The sequence below is a fragment of the Chlorocebus sabaeus genome, chromosome 11, assembly GCF_047675955.1.
Source record: "Chlorocebus sabaeus isolate Y175 chromosome 11, mChlSab1.0.hap1, whole genome shotgun sequence".
Taxonomy (NCBI): Eukaryota; Metazoa; Chordata; class Mammalia; order Primates; family Cercopithecidae; genus Chlorocebus; species Chlorocebus sabaeus.
The window spans coordinates 45,315,421-45,338,089 of record NC_132914.1 but is presented as its reverse complement, the minus strand read 5'-3'; the positions used below and the strand labels follow the sequence as shown (position 1 = coordinate 45,338,089).

Genomic DNA, 22,669 nt, shown 5'->3' with positions numbered 1-22,669 from the left:
TATTCAGGTATTAATGGTAAGTTCAATTGAGATGACTGGAGTAGATGAATAAAAGAGACATAAAAGAAAGGCATGATTTACACATTTTGTTGAAATCCATTTGAAGATAACTGCCAATAGAAGTGGGGAGGTCTGCATGGAATCTAGGAAAGAACTTAAGGTGGCCTAGGTCTGAGTTCACAGCAGAGAAGGCTGCCATTGCAGGCACAGGTTTTGTGGGACAGCAAGAGCCTCAGAATTAGGTGATGATGACCATCAAAACCATTTGATTAACTTTTCTCACTTTGACTCTATATTCATTAAGCTACCTCTGATTATTATGTGGTTTGACAGAGAAAAAGAGAGAGAGAAAAGAGGGGTCACCTAAGGGTCTATGAGGTTTTACCAGAGTAGCCAGCTAGCTCCCTTATCTCTCAACTCAATCAACTCTGCCAGAATTAACAAACCAAATGTGGTTGCTTTTGTTAAAAACACCAATCAATCAATATTTGTTTTTAAATACTTAACAAAAAAATTCTTAAAAAGTTCTCTATCTCCCTAATACAACCAAAGAATAATTTCATTAGTAAATATTTTGACGTACACTTAATGATTTGACTACCATGATTTTAAAATACAAAGATACCAATAATTAAACAATGGGAAGGATGTGCTAATGAGATGACCTTGTAAGAGAGGACCCCAGCCTAGTTCTTCATTGATTAGCGCCTGCGTTAGTGGCTTACAGCTTCAAATGCACAGCTGTATCCTATGCTTTAAAAAATTCTGATTGGCTTCACTCAAGACTAGTTACATCAGAATCTCTGGGATACGACCAGAAATCAGTATATATACTTATACACACACACACTCACATGTATATATATATACACTCCCTAAGTGATTCCAAAGTTCAGTCAAGACTGAGAACCACCGATCTGGATTTTGAGAATAATATTTGAGGTTACAGTCCTGTTTTAAATGAAAAGTTTCATTTGTTTGTGTTTGCTTTTGTGGACTTCTGCAGTTATTTTTGTTTTGCTTTCGTTTAAGAGTTGTCATTGCAAGGATGACTCCCTCACACGGGAAGCAGAAGCAAAAAGTGTTAAAAGTTTCGTTCTTTTTTCTTTGATAAGCCAGGGCATATCTAAAGACAGAGTGTAACATTGGCACATGTCAAAGACAGACTCAGAGATAGATTCACTCAGAAAAGGAGTTTACTTGCAAAAGATGCAAGGGAGTTAGACGGAAGGACTAGTTTGCCAAATACCAGTACTTCAAGAAAAACAAAAATACCCTAAAATTACCAGGATTACCAGTTGACAGTAGTCTGTTCATGGTGGAAAAACAGTAACTTTCTCACATGGTTATACTCACAAAGGTCAGACAAATCGTTAGACATTAGCAAGGTAAATATTAGAGTTTAAACTGTTTGAAGGGAGTCCAACGAAATAGTCAAGGTTTTATTGTTTTGGAGATCAGAAAATCAGGATGACCCTGCAGTTTTTGGGTTATCCCCTATTAAGTTTAGTCATATTGGAAGGAGGCAGAAGGCTCAGATATTGCTTTTACATACCCTCAAGCCACCAAGCTGGTTCCATCCTGAGAAGGAAATCACGAAGCTTACTTCCTGCGCGCGCTCAAGCCCAGGCTAAAAGGGGCGGGGCGAGGCCGCGGGGACTTGTGGGAAAGCGCAGGAGGCGGGGCTCTGCGTGAGTCACTGCGGGGCTGACTGGGCTGCAGTGCGGCGGGTTACGGCCTGGTCAGGTGAGCGGGCGTTGCGGTCCTCGCTGCCCGGAGCAGCGTAGGAAATCCTTGGGGTGGCAGGTGGGAGGAGAGGTAGCGGTTATGGGTAGCGGTGAGGCGGGGCGGGCTAGGGCTAGCGGTGGAGGCTCACGTTGAGGCGGCGCGTTGGTGTCCAGGGTAGCGGCGTCCCGGGGTGCGCGTTCCCGGAGCGGCTCGCCGTGGCAACACGGGCCTACGCGCTCTGCTTTGCGGACGGACCCTCTACCCTGCTGCCCGGGGTATTGGGAGATTTGCAGTGCTCGGGAAGGCAGAGCCGCCCTCCCGCAAAGACGGCGGTGGGACCCGCCCCCTTGCGGCGTGGGTGTGCGGCGTTCGCCCGGACAGCGCGTGTGAAAGTGATACCCCAAGCGCTGGAAGTTTCTGATTGCTGGCTCGCACCCCTGCCCCATCGCAGGGTCCCTGGGAGAGTTTTTGGGCCTGTTCGAGCAGCAGCGGTGATGGGTGAAATGGAAAAGCATCTAGCACCCGTCAGTATCTGACTGACTTGTTGCGCTTTTATTCATTTATTTGAGTCCCCAACAAAGCGTTGTACCAGTTTTGGTTTTGAATGAGATGTACATGTATGATCCAACATGGACACTGCCTGAAAGAAGCTTAAACCTAATTTAGTTGTTGAGGCTACGGGTCAGAAGACCTATCTGCATCTGCAGCTGTCCCTTCTTAGTGAGATATTTTTCACTGTCTTAAACAAATATTTTTCTAATTCCGTCTATCTCCCTCCCACCTTCTCTCCCCTCTCCCTCAAGCTTTGAATCTTCTTCCACCTTTTTGGAGACTTTGCCCCATCACTCATCCTTTTTCCTGTATCTTTTACTTTGTTCCTCTTCCCCCAGACTATGCTCAAGAACAAGTCTTACATTATCAAAGGCAAATGTACTCTAATTTCATTTGCTTAACTCATTTCATTCCCCCATCCTTTTTTTTTTTTTGTCCAAGGCTGGAGTGCTCTGAGGCCATCACCGCCCACTGTAGCCTCCATCTTCCGATCCTCCCACCTCAGCCTCCTGAGTATCTGGAACTATAGGCACCCGCCACCACACCTGACTGATTTTTGTATTTTTGGTAGAGACGGGGATCTCGAAGTGTTGCCCAGGCTGATCTCGAACTCTTGAGCACAAGCTATTCCCCCTGCCCCCCAACCTTTGCCTCCCAAAGTGCCGAGATTACAGGCATGAGCCACAGCTGTTGGCCTTCTGCCCTTTAAAAAAAAATCTCAATGAAACTCTGAATAGAGGTCAGGCGTGGTGTCTCACGCCTGTAATCCCAGCACTTTGGAAGGCCGAGGTGGGCGGATCACTTGAGGTCATGAGTTCCAGACCAGCCTGGCCAACATGGTAAAACCCCGTCTTTACTGAAAAAAAAAATACAAAAATTGGCCGGGCATGGTGGCCTACACCTGTAATCCCAGCTACTCGGGAGGCTGAGGCAGGAGAATCACTTGAACCTAGGAGGTGGAGGTTGCAGTGAGCTGAGTTCGTGCCACTGCACTCCAGCCTCAGCGACAGAGCGAGACTCTGTCTTAAAAAAACAAAAACAAAACAAACAAAAAAACCCCAGCAACTCTGAATAGTCTTTATATGACTAAACGTAATGCACTTTCTTTCCCTCTATGTATTCTCCATGCCATTTGGCACTGCTAACCTCTCTCACTTTCTTGAACTCATTTTTTGTCTTCTGTGACAGTACACTCTAGGTTTTCGTCCCAGCTGCCTAGGTGCTGCTGCCTACTTTTTTCTTCCTTGGCATCTCTTCCTCCGTTTAGTGTTCTCCAGGTTCACTCCATTCCCAGTTGTCACAATGGTTAAACATGGCCACATCCTTGATTCTAGCTTCTACCTTTATGCTAGTGACACTGGCATTTATCTCTAGTCCTATATAGCTACCTATGGAATATCTCCTCGCCCCATTAGCATATCCCAAACAAATTCAGCATATCCCAAACAAATAATCTGACTTTGTTTGCCCTCCAACTGACCCCTCTTTTCCTTTTAGCATTGTATTTCTTGACTCAAAATGGCATCAGTAATCTTACCAGGCTCCCAAGCCAGAAATCTAGGCCTCTGTTTGAGTCTTTCTGTGTTCTCCAACACCTCAGTCTAATCAGTCATCAAGTTCTTTTTATTTTACTACCTTGATATTTTCATATAACTTTCAGAATATAGGTTTTACCTCATGGCCTGCCATTTCAAGTCTGTCCCGTGTCCACCTCTTTAATCTTCTCTTTCTTCATTCTCCCTTGTAATTCCTCACTCTGCCTGCCCTCTCCTCCCTGTTAGTCACTTGGTGGGCCCCTTTTAAATCCAGCTAAGTTCCAACACCTCTGGGGACTCCTTCCTTGACTCTACCACCCTACCATCTGATCCATGCCTATTTTTTTGCAGTCAGTTCCGTAGCCTCTGTATGTACCTCTCACACAGGGTTCTCAACCAGGGGTTATTTTTACCTCTCAGGGAACATTTGGCAGTGTCTGGGATTCTTCGTTGTCACAGTCCATGAGGGGAAGGGATGATCCTGGCACCTAGTTGGTAGAGGACAGAAACGTTGCCAACCATCCTACAGTGCACAGGACAGCACTCTTACAACAACTTTTTTGGCCCAAAATGTCAGTGGTCCCAAGGTTGAGAAACCCTGCCTAACGTATTTTGTTACTGGTACTTTATATATTTTTTTCTTCTCTGCTACCCAAGGGACCTCTTGTTTTTGCATCCCTAAATCTTGATTCAGGGCCTTTCACATAGAAGAAGTTAAATGTTGGAAGAAAAAGAAATAAAGGAGGTAAGTGCTCAACTCCAGAGATGAGCAGCCTGTCTGCTACCACAGGCTGCTTGATAATTTCAGTGATTTTTCTCCCAATTACCTTTCTTTAATGTTGCCTTTCAAGGATGCTCAAACTTGTCTATTTTTCATTTGTTTATTCAGCAACTGATTTATTTTTAAAATATTATATTGAATTTTTTTTGTTCAGCATCAGTTGGCTCTCTTCTGTCCAGGTATCTTGGCCACTTATGAAGTGGTAAAAAATAATTAGCTTTCAGAAAAATAAACCAAATAGGCCTATTCTTATCAGAGGTTGGTTGTTCAAAACTCTGCAGGCCATAATGACTTCAGCAAATAAAGCAATCGAATTACAACTACAAGTGAAACAAAATGCGGAAGAATTACAAGACTTTATGAGGGATTTAGAAAACTGGGAAAAAGACATTAAACAAAAGGATATGGAACTAAGAAGACAGAATGGTGTTCCTGAAGAGGTAAATTAAGAATTCTTAATTAAGATCCACCAAAACTGTTTTTATAAAAATAAAGCATAACTTTTAAAAATGTTTTGTGAAAATACTGAAATTGAAGTGATTTGCTTCACTGTCAATTTGTTTTTTCTTTTTATTTGTTTTTTTCTTTGCAATGGAGTCTCGCTGTGTCACCAGACTGGAGTGCAGTGGCGCGATCTCGGCTCACTGCAACCTCCACCTCTCGGGTTCAGGCAATTCTCCTGCCTCAGCCTCCTGAGTAACTGGGACTACAGGTGCGCATCACCATGCCCAGCTACTTTTTGTATTTTTTTTTTTAGTAGAGACAGGGTTTCATCATGTTGGCCAGTATGGTCTTAATCTCTTGACCTCAAGTGATCCGCCCACCTCAGCCTCCGGAAATGCTGGGATTACAGGCGTGAGCCACTGTGCCCGGCTCACCGTCAATGTTTTTAGAAATTCTGCTTTTCAAAAAGTCTTTGAAGTCTTTTACTCACAACTTTGTGTTTTTTTTTTTCCCTCCTCAGAATTTACCTCCTATTCGAAATGGGAATTTTAGGAAAAAGAAGAAAGGCAAAGCTAAAGAGCCTTCCAAAAAAACCAAAGAGGAAAACACAAAAAACAGGATAAAATCTTATGATTATGAGGCATGGGCAAAACTTGATGTGGTAAGTTAATCTAGTTGTTTGCTTCTTACTATTTGAGTGAAAGTTTCTGGGAGTTAGCTGATAGTCATGGGTTAAGTGAAGAAGAATGTAGGGTTATGGCCTGTGTCTTTCTCTTATACATGATTTTATGTGGAATAAACATTTAATTACATAGCTCTTTAATGAGATAATTTTTTTTCCTGCAATCCTCCTTCAGCGAATTGTGGCTAAAACAGCCAGGATTTTATTCTTTTTTTTTTCTTTTTACAAAAATTACTATTTATTTATTTATTACTATTTATTTATCCAGCGTACTCTTCATCCAGTTTCCTCTGGTGGTTACATCTTTCTTAGCTGTAGTATACAGTATCAAAACTAGGAATTGACATTGGTATAGTGTGTGTATGGTTCTATATTATTTTATCCTACGTGTAGGTTTGGATAACCCAACCGCAATTAAGATGCAGATATATGGCATCACCACAAAGATTCCCTTTGTGCCATCCCTTTATAGTCATACTGCTCCCCTCTTCGCCACCTTCTCTAACCCCTAAACAGCCAGAATTCTAAGATACTCCCAGAAAAGAAAGACTGTGCAGATGTCTTTGTTGTAAACTGAAGGACCTGCAGTAATCTGTTAAAAGAGAATGCCTTTGTGTCTAGTCTTAGGACTGGGGCTGTGTAACAATAAACATTGGCCTATCTTGATCCCAGGAAGTTGGGCTTCTTTACCCTTCTAGACTGGGATAGCAGATGTGTGTCCTCCCATCTCCCACATGTGATACACAACATACTTGGAGAATCACCACCAGTGCTCTGCCTTACAACCCTTTACCAGTGTTTCAAGCAGCCACTTTCGTGTCAGCCTGTGAAAGAGAACCTGTTGGCCAGCACTATTCTGCACTCTGATCTACTTTAAGGGTTGATTTGGTTAGGGGTGTGTTAGGGGATGTGATAACCAACTGATGAATTTGGAATATATATTCCTCTTTAGTTTTTAAACAAGTGTTTATTATGTAATATTTGATTCATACCAAAGAATATGTAGAGATATATGTTCTAAAGCATAGTAATAAAATGAATACATGAGCCTACTATCTAACTTAAAGAGAATTTTTCCAATATCTTTGAAGCTACTCGTGTGCTCCTTTCTGATCCTATGTTGTTTTCTCCCTTCTGCTTCCAGAAGTAACCACTGTCTGATTTCTCTGCATTTTTCTGTTTAACATTTTTACTGAGGTATAATGTACATAAAGTCCAAAAATCTTAAGTGTACATCTTCCTGAATTTTTACTCAGGTGTACACCTGTGAAACCACTGTTCGGATCAAGATATAGAACATTCTGGGAGGCTGAGGCATGAGAATGGCTTGAACCCGGGAGGCAGAGGTTGCGGTGAGCCAAGAGCACACCACTGCACTCTAGCCTGGGCAACTCTGTCTCAAAAAAACAAAAACAAAAAGAACATTTCCAGCCTCGCAGAGGCCTTACTTTCAGTAGATGACCTCTCAAAATCAGCCACTGTTCTCACCTCTCATACTGTATACAGTTTTGGAATTTCATATAAATGTATTATACAGTATGCATTAAGTTTGGCTTCTTTCGCTATCATTGTTTGAGATCCATATTGTGAGTAGCAGCAGTTCTTTTTCATTGCTGACCAGAATTCCATTGTGTGGATGTCTTAATTTGTGTCCGTTCTTCTATTGATAATACTTTTGTATTGGTGGTGGTTTGGGGCTATGATGAATGAACCTGCTGTGAACATTCTTGTACTTGTCTTTTGATGGGTATAAGCACCCTAGAGGGGATTTGCTGGGGCATAGTTTATAAATACATTTAGCTTTAGAAAATACTGTCAAACAGTTTTCCAAATTATTTGTGTGGTATTTTTGTTAATAAAACTAAGGCTAATTAAGAGAGAGCTGGGGATTTTAGTTTGCCATCTGCTTCAGGATTGTCCCAATATAGGAAAAGTAAAATTTTGGGTCTTGAATTTATCACTGTTGGAAATACTTTCTGAAAATAGAATTTATTCTTAAGTGTCATGTAGACTGTCTTCATTTTTTTTTGTGTGTGACTTTTTGTTATAGCCTGTTCCTTTTCATCAGTTGGTGTCTTCTTATAATGTCCTTTCCTGAAAGGCATCATCTCAGATGATTTCTTATAGAGGTGTTTTCTACACAGGCATTTACTCATTCAGCAGATACTGATTGAGCTCCTGCTGTATGTGGACAATGCCATCAAGATTGTACTGCATAGCTTGCAATTGTCATTTTAGTGTCTCTATACAAGATATAGTTGTTTAATTCCCATTTCTTTCTAGTTCAGATCTGAGCAGCTGCTTTAGTGTTCTGCTGCTGTTAGTTTTCTATACATGTCAGCATAGCAGGGTTGGATAATCCTGGCTACAATGTTGGTAGGCTGGTAGTATTTCTAGAATCTTCATGCTAAAACACATAGCTAAATTTTAATCCATGTTTCAATGTTCATTTAATGAAACTATGCATAGTTTTTTTATTTTTATAAGCAATTTGTTTTTTTCTTATGTAAATAACTTTAAAATAGTGTTGAATGCAAAAAGGATTTTGTTTATATAATAATTAAAGTTTGTGTTTAAAAGTGCTTTAATGAATTCTAATGGTCGTCCTGGTGGCTCACGCCTGTAATCCCAACACTTTGGGAGGCTGAGGCGGCAGATTGCTTGGGCTTAGGATCCAGACCAGCCTGGCCAATGTGGCAAAAGCCCGTCTCTACAAAAAATAAAAAACTAGCTGCACATGGTGGTGCACGCCTGTAGTCCCAGTTACTTGGGAGAGCAAGGTGGGAGATGGCTTGAGCCTGGGAGTTGGAGGTTGCAGTAAACTGACATCACACTACTGCACTCCAGCCTAGGCAACAGAGCCAGATGCTGTCTCAAAAATAAAAATAAAAATAAAATCTTACTAAAAATCATTGTTTTATCATATAAAAAATAAGAGAAAAATTCTGGTGGCCGTCTATGAAATTATTTATTACCATGAAAGTAGTGTGAGTCAAAAGAGATTGAGAATCATGGGACTAGCACATTTTTTATTTTTCCTTTAGTAGAGGCAGCTATATTTTGGAATACCCTCAGAGACAGTATAACATATCGATTGAGAGCTCTTGGAGGAAGTAGACTTGGTCACTTACTAGCTGAGTGACCTCGAATGAGTTAACTAACTTCTGCATTTCAGTTCCCTCAAGTGGAAAACATGGGTAGTTATACCTTCCTCATAGGTTATTGTGAATATTAGGAGTTAATGTGCTCTTCTTTTGTTTGTTTTAAAATAACAGTTTTAAAATAGCAGTTTTTTGTTTTAAAATAAGGAAGAAAAAAATTTTTTTAAAACCTTTCTCTGCTAATGGGTGCTAATTATATTAGTTTAGGGCTATTTGCAAACTTCCTTTAAACCATAATACCTAACTGCTAATAGTTTGTGATTTAGGGATGATTTGTACAGTTTATTGACTTAGCTTTATGAGTTCGTAGTCAGATTCTTGGTTTGCATCTTGGTTTTCTAAACAAAGGCATCTTTTTCTCTGGATATAGTCTTAACAGTGAGAGATTTGGGTTGCTTTGTAAGCCTGTAGGTCCTTAGATTGTAATAATTTACATTCATTTGAGTGTATTTTTTTAGTATGTCTTTTTTTTTAGCCCCAATCATATAATTATGACCACTGTTTTCCTCCTTTTGGTTTTAGGACAGTATCCTTGATGAGCTTGACAAAGACGATAGTACCCATGAGTCTCTGTCTCAAGAATCAGAGTCGGAAGAAGATGGGATTCATGTAGATTCACAAAAGGCTCTTGTTTTAAAAGAAAAGGTACTAATTAGTTAGGGGTTTTTTTGTTTTTTTTTTTTTTTTTCAGGTAAGCAGGAGATGTTGAAAATCATGTGGACCCTAAAGTTTCTTGAGCACGGTTTTAATAGGTGTTTAAACTCTCTGTTGTTATTGGCTACATCCCTCTCTGGAGGCAGTGTAACATATTGGTTAGGAGTACATGCTCTGGAGCCAGATTACCTGGTTTCAAATCTCGATAAGTTCTTTAAACTTCTGAACTTCAGTTATCTCTTCTGTAAAATGATAATAATAATATTACCAACCTCAATGGGTTCTTAGGAGTAGTAAGTGAACTGTTTTATGTAAAATGCTTAGACTGTACCTGGAGTTGTCCAGTGTTTTTAGTAGTAGATTGAAGTAACTTGAAATTAGTGTGTGATTCTTGGCATAAATATTATATTCCACTCCCAGGTATCAAAGGCTATCTTTGGTTACTTTTTGGAATGTTCAGTATCTCCCTGAGGGATGCCTCATTATTATAAAACCAGCTGTATTACTTTCACAAAGGTGGAACTCTTTTCAGATTAAACTCTTTATGCTTTTTTTGGGTTACATTTCTGTAGGTTGACATTGTCAATAAGGAATATAATGCTAGGTATTTTACTCATTTTTCTGCCTGGGCTCTTGGGTTGTGCCCATACAATGACCATATACAGTTACCCTTGAACAGTGTGGGGTCAGTGCCTCATGCAGTAAAAAATCTGCATATAACTTGTGACTCCCCCAAAAACTTAACTACTAATAGCTTACTGTTGACCGGAAGCAGTATGGATAACACAAATAGTTGATTAGCACAAATTTTATGTGTTATATGTATTATATACTGTATTCTTACAAAAAAGTAAGCTAGAGAAAAGAAAATGTTATTAGAACATTTTAAGGAAGAGAATGTGTATTTATTTATGTAAATATATTTCAGTATGTAGAAGTGGATCATTTAAAAGTCTCCATCCTTGTCATCTTCACATTGAGTAGGCTGAGGATGGGGAAGAGGAGGAGTTGGTCTTGCTCTCTCAGGGGTGGCAGAGGCCGAAGAGGTAGAATAGTTGGAAGGGGAGGCAGGCACACTTGATGCAGACTTTTATTGAAAAAAATCCACATTTAAGTGGACCCATGCCCTTCAAACCTGGGTTGTTCAAGGGTCAACTGTAGTGAATTTCAGAATTTGTAAAAAGAATTTATATAATTTTCTCTTTTTTCAGGGCAATAAATACTTCAAACAAGGAAAATATGATGAAGCAATTGACTGCTACACAAAAGGCATGGATGCTGATCCATATAATCCCGTGTTGCCAACGAACAGAGCATCAGCGTATTTTAGACTGAAAAAGTAAGGACTTTTGTAACGTGTGTGAATGTGAATGTCTTATGTATATATGGAGACTTACTAAAAAAACTTCTGGATTAAGGTGTGGAGGACAGATTGTGAATGTATCGCGTTTTCAACTGTAAATTCTTATAGCTCACTCCTTTTTACTGAATTATTTTGCTTAAGCCATTTTAAACATCTGGTGCTAAAACCTTGTTCCCATGGCTCACTTTACTGAGGTATTCCTCTAAAAATTCAGTAATAGTGTTCTTATCTAATTCACAAAGCTAAAAATGTTAGTTGGATATTTTTAGAAATCAGTATCCCATTATTTTGAAAAGCTATTTATCCACTATTTAATCTAGAGAACATTTATTATGGAAAACTTAAGATATGTTTCAACATTTGTTTGTCATTAAGTCATACTGACTTTTAAAATAAATAATGTGGAAGAATATAAATGTGGTATTGTCTTGTCATATGCAGGTAACCAACCTATCAAAGGGGTTTTTTAAAAAGATAAACACCATCAAGGAAGACATTCTTACTGTTTTAATTATTTGGAAATACAAATTTTATTGGTATCTGAGTTTTTACTATTTAAATAGCATGTTTTTATGTCTTTGAAACTCATGATATTAATCTTCTAAAAAATTAGGGAAATACTTACATTTTATAATATTTGATATCTGCAATATATGTATCATATACATAAATTACAGAGAATAATTTAAAATAAGCCTATATAAACACCCCTCTCAACTTAAGAACCAGAACATTACCATTATTTTTGAAGTTACCTTGATGCTCCTTTCTGTATCCTGTCCCTTGCCTCCCTCCCAGTTAACCACTATCTTGAATTATATATTTGTCATTCTTTTGATTTAAAAACGGTTTGTTATATATGTATATGTTGGTAAATAATATATGGTATAATCTTGCTTATTTTTGAGCTTTAAAAGTATATCATACTGTGTGTAGTTTTCTGTGGCTCACCTATTTCTCTATTATATTTTTATGATTCATTCTTGTTTTGATGCATATAGTTCTAGAGCTCTGATTGTAACTGTTACAAAGGATAATTTCTTTTTAGAAATATACCATTATGTGTCTATTATTGTGTTGCTGGATTGTTGGTTCGTTCCTTTCTTCCTTTGTTTTTCTCTCTCTCCCTCCCACTCTTTCTTCCCTCCTTCTGTCCCTCTTTCTATTGCCCACCTTCTGTCCTTTCCTTCCTTATTTCAGCAATGCTGTGAACATTTTTGTATATATTTCTTGGTGTTGGGTCATAAAATGTGTAGGTGTTCAGCTTCACAGGATGATGACAAAGGTAGTTTGTTGTTACACAGTTGTTACAAAGGTAAATGGATGAGTTTACAGTCTCATTAGCAGTGTATAATAATGCCTATTTCTTACCCTTACCAACACTGATATAGTTGGGCTTCTTAATTGTTGTCAATCTAGTGGGTGTAAAATGGCGTTTCATGTGTCTTTGAAATGCCATTTTGCACTTCTCAACTATTAGTAAAGTTTTCATTTCTCAACTGTTGGTAAGGTTAAGCAGCTTATATATTTTCCACTTTTTTTTTTTTTTTTTTTCCTTGTGAAATGCCTATTTGGTGTTTGTCCATTTTTTTTTAGGGCTTTTTCTATTGATTTATTTTGAGAGTTCTTTATTCTGGATACTAATCTTTTGGTCTTTTTCATAATAACTCTCTTCCCTCAATTTGTAGCTTATCTTCTTTATGGAATTTTAATGAATATAAACATTCAATTTTAATATAGTTCAACTTATTGATTTTTTAAAAAGATTAGGACTTTATAAAATGATTTGTTGAAAAAAATAGTTTGCTGCTTGAGTTCATAATAGTCTCCTCTACTTTCTTCTAAACATTTTTAAGATTTAATTTTCACATTTAGGCGTTTTCACATATGCTGAATGTTTTTCCAGCTCTATTTTTGGAATAGCCCTGCTTTCTCCTGTGGATCTGCTATGCTACTATTGTCATATGTCATGTTTTCCTAGATCACTTTCTCATCTCTCTGTTCTTTACACTGGTCTATTGCCTGTCCTTATATCCATTCCACACTATCTTTAATTATTATAGCATTATAATTGTAAGTCTTAATATTTGGTATACTGAATATTCTGCTACCTTTTATTATTCAGGAATGTTTTGGGTATTCTTGGACTTTTACTCATCAATGTAACTTTTAGAATTATCTTCCCAAATTCCTTAAAATATCCTGTTGAGATTTTGATTAGAATTGCATTAGATTTATAAATCAGTCTGGAGAGAATCATATTGTGTGTTTTTGTACTTTATTATAGGTGAATGTGAAATATCTCCAATTATATTGTCATTAATGTCTTTGAAAACAGTCTTAAAATTTTTTGCATCTGTGTCTGGTAGGTCTTTGTTAGATGTTTTGTTTGTTTCTTGTTGGTCTGTCGTAGTCACCTTACTAAACTTTTAATATTTCTAGCAATGTCTCTAGATTGTTTTGAGTTTTCTTTTAGGACCATCATATCATCTGAGAATAATTTCAGGCTTTTTTCCTTGTTTCTAGTCTTTGTGTTTCTTTCTTGTGGAACTGCTTTGGTGAAGACCTCTATATAATACCAAGAAAAAGCAGTGATAATGGGCATTCTTGTTTCTTGTATTAAAGGGAATGCTACTAATGTTTCACCATTAGGAATTATAGGCATATGTTGTTTTATTGTGTGTCACTTTATTGCATCCACAGATACTGTTTTTTTTTTTTTTTTCTTATTTATTTTTTAAATTTATTTATTATTATTATACTTTAAGTTGTAGGGTACATGTGCACAATGTGCAGGTTTGTTACATATGTATACTTGTGCCATGTTGGTGTGCTGCACCCATCAACTCGTCATTTACATCAGGTATAACTCCCAATGCAATCCCTCCCCCCTCCCCCCTCCCCATGATAAGCCCCGGTGTGTGATGTTCCCCTCCCTAGTCCAAGTGATCTCATTGTTCAGTTCCCACCTATGAGTGAGAACATGCAGTGTTTGGTTTTCTGTTCTTGTGATAGTTTGCTAAGAATGATGGTTTCCAGCTGCATCCATGTCCCTACAAAGGACACAAACTCATCCTTTTTTATGGCTGCATAGTATTCCATGGTGTATATGTGCCACATTTTCTTAATCCAATCTGTCACTGATGGACATTTGGGTTGATTCCAAGTCTTTGCTATTGTGAATAGTGCTGCAATAAACATATGTGTGCATGTGTCTTTATAGCAACATAATTTATAATCCTTTGGGATACTGTTTTTACAAAATGAAAGTTTGTGGCAACCTTGTATCAGGGAAGTCAAGCAACTCTATTGGTGCCATTTGTCCAACAACATGTGTTTACTTTGTGTCTGTGTGTCACGTTTTGATAATTGTTGCAGTATTTCAGATTTCTTTTATTATTATTGTATCTGTTATGGTGATCTCTGATCAGGGATCTTTGACGTTTCTATTGTAATTGTTTTGGGGAGCCATCAAGCACACCCATATGTTGTTGTGCATCCTGTGCTTAATTGACCAGCCGCCCCCACAACCCAATCTCTCTCCTTCTCCTTGGGCCCCCCTATTCCCTGAGACACAACAGTATTGAAATTAGGCCAGTTAATAACCCTACAGTGAGGCCAGGCACGGTGGCTCACACCTGTAATCCCAGCACTTTGGGAGGCTGAGGTGGGCGGCATCACTTGAGGTCAGGAGTTGGAGACCAGCCTGGCCAACATGATGAAACCCTGTCTCTACTAAAAATATAAAAATTTAGCCAGGTGTGGTGGTGCATACCTATAATCCCAGCTACTTGAGAGGGTGAGGCACGAGAATTGCTTGAGCCCAGGAGGCGGAAGTTGCAGTGAGTTGAGATCATGCCACTGCACTCTAGCCTGGGCGAGAGAGTAAGACTCCGTCTCAAAACAAACAAACAAACAAACAAACAAACAAACAAAACCCTACAGTGGCATGTAAGTATTCAAGTGAAAGAAGACTCGCAGATCTCTCACTTTAAATTGGAAGAGCTGGAAATGATTAAACTTAGGAAGGCATGTCGAAAGCAAAGACTGACTGAAAGCTAGGCCTCTTGTGCCAGTTAGCCAAGATGTGAATGCAAAGGAAAAGTTCTTGAAGGAAATTAAAAGGGCTACTCCAATGAACACAAATAATTAAAAGCAAAAGAAGCTTATTGTTGATAGGGAGAAAGTTTTATTGGTCTGTATAGAAGATCAAATCAGCCGCAACATTCCCCTGATCCTAAGTCTAATCTAGTGCAAGGCCCTAGCGCTCTTCAATTTAGTGAAGGCTGAGAGAGGTGAGAAAGCTGCAGAAGAAAAGTTGAAAGCTAGCAGAAGTTGATTTATGAAGTTTAAGGAAAGAAGCTTAAACAAAAGTGGAAAGTGAAGCAGCAGGTGCTGATGGAGAACCTGCAGAAAGTTATCCAGAAGATCTAGCTAAGGTAATTGATGAAGGTGACTATGTTAAACAACACATTTTCAGTGTTGACTAAACAGCCTTCTGTTAGAAGACAGTGCCATTTGGGCTTTCACAGCTAGAGGGAATGCCTGGCTTCAAAGGACAGTCTGATTCTCTTGTTAGAGGCTAATGCAACTGGTGACTTTAAGTTGAAGACAGTGCTCATTTACCATTCCAAAAGTCCTAGGGCCCTTAGGAATTATGTTAAATCTAATCTGCCTGTGCTCTATAAATACAACAACAAAGTCTAGATGACAGCACATCTGTTTATGAACTGGTTTATTGAACATTTTAAGCCTGCTATTGAGACCTGCTTAGAAAAAAAGATTTATTTCAAAGTAGTGTATTGACAATGCACCTACTCACCCAAGATCTCTGATGAAGATGTACAAGGAGATGAATGTTGTTTTCATGCCTCCTAACACGATATCCGTTCTGCAGCCCATAGATCGAAGAGTCATTTCAACTTTCAAGTCTTGTTATTTAAGAAATACATTTCATAGGCTGTAGCTGTCATAGATTGTGATTCCTCTAGTGGATCTGGGCAAAGTAGATTGAAACCTGGAAAGGATCAGCTATTTTAGATGCCATTAAAAGTGTCCGTAATTCATGAGAGGAGGTCAAAATGTCAGTGTTAACAGGAGTTTGGAAGAAGTTGATTTCAACTCTTATGGATGACTTTGAGGGGTTCAAGATTTTAGTGGAGGAAGATGTGACTGAATTGCTACAATCTTGTGTTCAAACTTGAATGGATGATCAGTTGCTTCTTATGGATGAGCACAGAAAGTGGTTTCTTGAGAGAGAATCTATACTAGGTGAAGGTGCTGTGAATGTTTTTGAAAGGACAACAGAAGATTTAGAACATTATATAAACTTAGTTGATAAAGTGGCAGAGTTTGAGAGGATTGACTCCAATATTAAGTTCTATTATGTAAATGCTATCAAACAGCATCACATGCTACCTTCACCATCCTGATCAGTCAGTAGCCATCAACATCAAGGCAAGATCCTCCAACAGCACAAAGATAAATATTCACTGAAGACTCAGATAATTATTAGCATTTTTTAGCAATAAAGTATTTTTTAATCAAGGTATATACATTGTTATTTAGACATAAAGCTTTTGCACACTTACTAGATTGCAGTATAGTGTAAATAAAACTTTTGTATGCACTGGAAAACCAAAAAATTTGTGTGACTAGCTTTATTGTGACATTTGTTGTGGTGGTCTAGAATTAAACCCACAATATCTTTGAGGAATGGCAGTATTGCTTTTATTATGCTTAGTTAACTAAAAGGAGGTGGGAAAAATGCCTTCAGTGGGCAAGTAAATTCCCTTTTCAGGGATTTCAGAAACAAATTTTGAAGTTTTGGTTTAGTAAATTAGTTTTGTTTACTTTATTTGTTTTAATGTTTTTAAATTGCAGATTTGCTGTTGCTGAGTCTGATTGTAATTTAGCAATTGCCTTGAATAGAAGTTATACAAAGGCTTATTCCAGACGAGGTGCTGCTCGATTTGCTTTGCAAAAATTAGAAGAGGCCAAAAAAGGTATTTTCTAGTCATTATCTAAAAAATTCTTTAACAGTGTTATCTAACAGATGCTATGTAGAGAATACTGAGTAATCACAGTTACTACCTTTAGAGAGCTTTCTGTATTTGAACAAAGGTCATTTTTGGAACTGAAAAGATATCTTGATTTTTTAAGAAAGAATGTGTTATTTGCCACCAGTCAGAATTTGGTTCAAATTTTCATGTTACTAAGTATTAGCTATGTAACCAGTATCTTCTCTGACTTTCAGTTTCTCATCTGTAAAATAGGCATTAAAATGTCTTGTTGGCTTTTGTGAGGCAAGAGGTAGTGTGTTTAAAGCTCAACACATTTTTGTTCACTTATAAATTCTAAGCCTTCTATTATTCCGTAAAATAGGTTTGTGTATTGTAAATCACAAAATCTGAATAAAGCTGATATTTAATTGGATTTTGCTGCTGCTTAGGGTTTTTTTTTTTTTTTTTTTTTTTTGAGACAGTCTCGCTTTTTCGCCCAGGCTGGAGTGCAATGGCGTGATCTTGGCTCACTGCAACCTCTGCCTCCTGGGTTCAAGTGATTCTCCCTGCCTCAGCCTTCCAAGTAGCTGGGATTACAGGTGCCTACCACCACGCCCGGCTAATTTTTGTAGTTTTAGTAGAGACAGGGTTCCCCATGTTCACCATGTTGGCCAGGCTGGTCTTGACTCCTGACTTCAGGTGGTCTTCCCACCTCAGCCTCCCAAAGTGCTGGGATTACAGGAGTGAGCCACCGTGCCTGGCCTGCTTCTTGGTTTTATGATGTACAACTTATGATAGCAGGTATCCTTCCTGGGGCTGGTGGAAGATGGTTTGTCATAGGATTTTGTCTGCCCTAGGGGAGAAGAAGAAAGTTCAGTGGCTTGGCTGGACACAGTGGCCTACACCTGTAATCCTAGCAGTCTCGGAGGCCAAGATGGGAAGACTGCTTGAGGCCAGGAGTTTGAGACTAACCTGGCCAACGTGGAGAAAACCTGTCTGTACTAAAAATACAAAAATTAACTGAGCTTGGTGGTGTGTGCCTGTAGTCCCAGCTACTCAGGAGGTTGAGGTACAGAATCACTGGAACCTGGGAGCTGGAGGTTGCAGTGAGCCAAGATTGCGCCACTGCACTCAGCCTGGGCAACAGAGTGAGAATGTCTTAAAAAAAGAAAGTTCAGTGGCCTAATGACAGTATTTCTTTGTTTCTCTTTTATTTTGCTGTAGGACAGTTGCCTAATTGTCACAGGCAACAAAAGATTGTTTTATACAAGTTTTTAAATATTACTGATCTTTAGAAATTTTTTTATCTTCTCTTAGATTATGAAAGAGTATTAGAACTGGAACCAAATAACTTTGAAGCAACAAATGAACTCAGGAAAATCAATCAGGTAAACTATAGTTATTTAAATTTTAAGTGTATTATAACTTTTATTTGAAGAAGTAAAGCTTTTTGCACGTATTTTGTACTATAGATTTCTTAATACTGAGATTTTCTAATTTTAATTCTTTGTACCATAGAGTTTTACTAAATGAATTTGCAAGCCAGAGGGAGTGTAATGGTATTTAAAGACGCTTGATTGTTCTAAAAGTTGCCTGAGATCTTTAGAACTACTGCTGCTTTTCTCTTTCCCAGATGACAGAATTATTATTTTTTTTATCCCACTGATTTTCTTCCTTTTTGGCTTATGCACTGATTGAAACATTGAGAGAAAAATGACAGTGATTGGGGAAAGTGTGCTTTTAAATATTACCATTACTATTGCACGTAAGATCTGCTGGTAAATATGTTAACTTGATTGTAGTTGTGAACTCTATTATATATTTTTAAAATTTTGTGTTAGGTCAAATAATGACTGTGAGTATTGAATTTGAGAAGTTTGGTAATGTAGATGTAATGAACTGTTAGGTCTGAAAACAGCTCCTAAAACAGTGCCTGGCCAGTATAGAAATTCAATAAATATTTGTTGAATAAATGAGCAACTACTTTTAATGGATGCTACTTATTTATTTATTTAAAATAATTTCAACTACTATTTTAGATTCAAAAGGTACATATGAAGGCTTTTTACATGGGCATATTGTATGAAACTGAGGTTTGGGGTATGAATGATTCCGTCTCCTAGATAGTGAGCATAGTACCCAATAGGTAGTTTTTCATCCCGTCCCCTCCCCACCCCCAGTGTTTCTCTCCTTAACAGGTAGTCTGTAGTGTGCATTGTTTCCGTTCCATGTGTACCCAATGTTTACCTCCAACTTATAAGTCAGAACATGCAGTATGTGGTGTTTGATACTAATTTTAATTGAAATGAGAAGCACGTTAAATTTATTATATACTTATTTTACTTTTTACTTTAATAAGTAGAAAGATTTTGAATTGGAGTAGAAAATGTTATTTCGATTATTTAAAATGTGGCAGAAATTCTAATATATTTGAGCTATTTATGTTTTAAGGTCAAATGTATATGCATCTTGTATTACTTGTTTTATTTTAGCTGACTGCTATGTCTCCTAGGCTTTAGCATCCAAAGAAAACTCATATCCAGAGGAAGCTGACATAGTGGTTAAGTCAACAGAAGGAGAGCGAAAGCAAATTGAAGCACAACAGAATAAGCAGCAGGCCATTTCAGAGAAAGATCGGGTAATCCAAAGCTAATCCAACATAGAATGTATATATTTTGCTGAGTGTTGATTTATTTCTTGTATATCAGTTAAATTTTTTCTCTAATATTAAAGTTTTGCTTGAGTAGGAATTGGAAATTAAATACACTAAAGCCTCTGGGGCCTACTAATTCGAAGTTTGGGTAATTGATGACTTTATACATAAATTAAAAAAGTAACTATGGAAACACTTAAGTTTGGAAACTACTTTTGAATGTTTTATATATTTACATATACATAGTTATAAATTTAACATAGAAGTTAATTACAATCCATTCTTATAATGTACTTTTTTCATTAATTCACACTGGACTGTTTCTGATTGAAATTCCTCTATCGTGAGTTGAGGAGGTTTCATTTATTTATAGCCTTTCCTGGACCCACAGAAGATTCATAATAAATACTTATGAAATGATTATTGATTGTGATATTTGACTCTGATTATAAGTAAATGTTATAGTGAAATCAGGTATACAAATTCCAATACAGTTGAATTTATCTTATATTTGGGCATATTAAAGTTATTGAAGAGTGGGCTTTATGATTCTGGTACTGTGTTCTTTCACAAAATTTATTTGAGTTATGAAATTCTTTTTACAGCTTCTAATGTAACTTAAGGAAGTATATTATTTGGACCTTTGTTAAAATAGGTTTTTGAATTTAAGCTTTGCGTAATATGTAATTAATGGAATAATAGTGAATGCTGCAAAGTAATATAGTAGTATACATGTTTTTCCTTTTTAGTACTGAAAGAACAATAATGCCATTAAAAAAGAAACAACCCAAACCAACAGATTCTAAAACGTGTCTCAGGGGCCAGATTTTTAACAATATTCTTTCCTGAAATACTGTTGGTGAATATCCTTGCAGTGTTTCATAAGATTTGAATTCATTTAATTTTTTTGCATTTTTTAAATTCTCCATATTTCTCTACAAAATAACAGGGGAATGGATTTTTCAAAGAGGGGAAATATGAAAGAGCAATTGAATGCTATACTCGAGGGATAGCAGCAGATGGTGCTAATGCCCTTCTTCCAGCTAACAGAGCTATGGCCTATCTGAAGATTCAGAAGTAAGTATTAGTTAATTTTAGTGCTTTTCAGGATAAAAATTTACAATAAATTGGTAAATTTTTACCATAAGTTACCTAACATACCAATTATGGCATGTTAGGTTAGCTCACATGCCAATTTATGGTAAATTTAAGTAAATTAAAATTTAATTGATATATTTTTGAGCATTTAAATTAAAGTGAAATGAGAGGGGAAAAATAGTGTGTATGTGTATGTGTGTATGTGTATCTGTATGTTTATGTGTATGTGTGTATGTGTATGTGTGTGTTTATGTACATACACAGTTCCAGGCACAAGGTGTGTATTCAGTAGATGTTCTTGTCAATATTTTCCCACTTTTGGCTGGGCGCGGTGGCTCACGCCTGTAATCCCAGCACTTTGGGAGGCCGAGACGGGCAGATCACGAGGTCAGGAGATCGAGACCATCCTGGCTAACGTGGTGAAACCCCGTCTCTACTAAAAATACAAAAAAATTAGCTGGGCCTAGTGGCGGGCACCTGTAGTCCCAGCTACTCGGGAGGCTGAGGCAGGAGAATGTCATGAACTCGGGAGGCAGAGGTTGCAGTGAGCCGAGATCGCGCCACCGCACTCCAGCCTGGGTGACTAAGCAAGACTCTCAAAAAAAAAAAAAAAAAAAAAATATATATATATATATATATATATATATATAAAAAAAAAATATATATATATATATATTTTTTTTTTTTCCCACTTTTAAGTCTGGCATTACACAGTTTACCAGTTTTCCTCTAGTTGCTTTATATATAGTATTCTGAATCTTGATTCAAAAATTATTTTTAACTTCAGAGCCCTTTGGGCAAACTCTTTTCTGGAAGTGTTGTATATACATACATGTAAAACAAAAGGGAACTCTGGAAGTGTTGTATATACATACATGTAAAACAAAAGGGAACTCTGGAAGTGTTGTATATACATACATGTAAAACAAAAGGGAACTGGTGTCTTTGAAACTGCTGATCCTTTAGCTGTATGTTGAACGCTTCTCAGAATATTTTTAAATGCTTAGCTATGCAACTAGGATTACAAAGGAAACCAATTATATCAAAATATAGTTTTGAAAATATTAAAAATTGTGATATAGTAGTATATGTGCTTTTTAATTAACACACCTCAAAATGAGAAACTACATTTAAAATACAGGCAAGTGCTGTGTTTTATGCTCACTACTCTTCAGAATTACAGTAGAAATTTAACCTGCTGCTTATTTGCAGTCACATTGTACCGTATTTGAAACTACATTTAAAATACAGACAAGTTAATGTTAAAAAAATTTTAAAGACATGATTGTAAGGTTTCAGTAAGGACACTAAATTTTGGGATGATCCCCGACACATCTTCCACATATTAATCAACAAACAAGTGTGGACAGGGAATACCTGAAGCAATGCAGATGATTAGATTTCCAATGTGGTAACACATGCCTTAGCTCTTTGGCTTCTGAATAACTACTAGGGCAGAGTTGCCCAATGGTTGCCAGCCTTGTCACAAGAGTATCTATGAACCAGACACTGCAATCACATGCAAGTAAGCAACAGGTTACATTTTTACTGTAATTCTGAATAGTGGTGAGCATAAGTAATATTTTGAGATACCAGTAACAGTTGTAATGTGATACGGAAATATCTGATTTTTACTTTTTTTTTTTTTGAGACAGAGTCCCACTCTGTCACCCAGGCTGGAGTGCAGTGGTGTAATTTCGGCTCACTGCAACCTCCACTTCCTGGGTTCAAGTAATTCTCCTGCCTCAACCTCCTGAGTAGCTGAGACTACAGGCGTGCGCCATGATGCCTGGCTAATTTTTGTATTTTTAGTAGAGACGGGGTTTTACCGTGTTGGCCAGGCTGGTCTTGAACTCCTGACCTCAGGTGATCCGCATGCCTCGGCCTCCCAGAGTGCTGGGATTATAGGCATGAGCCACCACGCCTGGCCAAAATGTCTGATTTTTATTGGTGACAAAGTGATAGGTACTGTTGTTTGCATTTGTATTTGAAAGAAAGCTAAATTTTATTTAAAGT

General features: G+C 37.6%; 1 protein-coding gene across 1 annotated transcript in view; it reads left to right on the top strand.

Moving 5' to 3' along the window:
• Positions 1–1,643: 1,643 nt before the first annotated feature.
• Positions 1,644–22,669, top strand: part of RPAP3 (RNA polymerase II associated protein 3) — a 38,797-nt gene continuing 17,771 nt past the window's right edge. Inside the window, exons 1-9 of the mRNA XM_008002990.3 lie at positions 1,644–1,746; positions 4,878–5,036; positions 5,561–5,701; positions 9,406–9,528; positions 10,749–10,876; positions 16,784–16,905; positions 18,220–18,290; positions 19,415–19,540; positions 20,505–20,632. Of these exons, the coding sequence (XP_008001181.1) occupies positions 4,884–5,036; positions 5,561–5,701; positions 9,406–9,528; positions 10,749–10,876; positions 16,784–16,905; positions 18,220–18,290; positions 19,415–19,540; positions 20,505–20,632 (992 nt within the window). The 5' untranslated portion in view covers positions 1,644–1,746; positions 4,878–4,883. The remainder of the gene's footprint in view (positions 1,747–4,877; positions 5,037–5,560; positions 5,702–9,405; positions 9,529–10,748; positions 10,877–16,783; positions 16,906–18,219; positions 18,291–19,414; positions 19,541–20,504; positions 20,633–22,669) is intronic.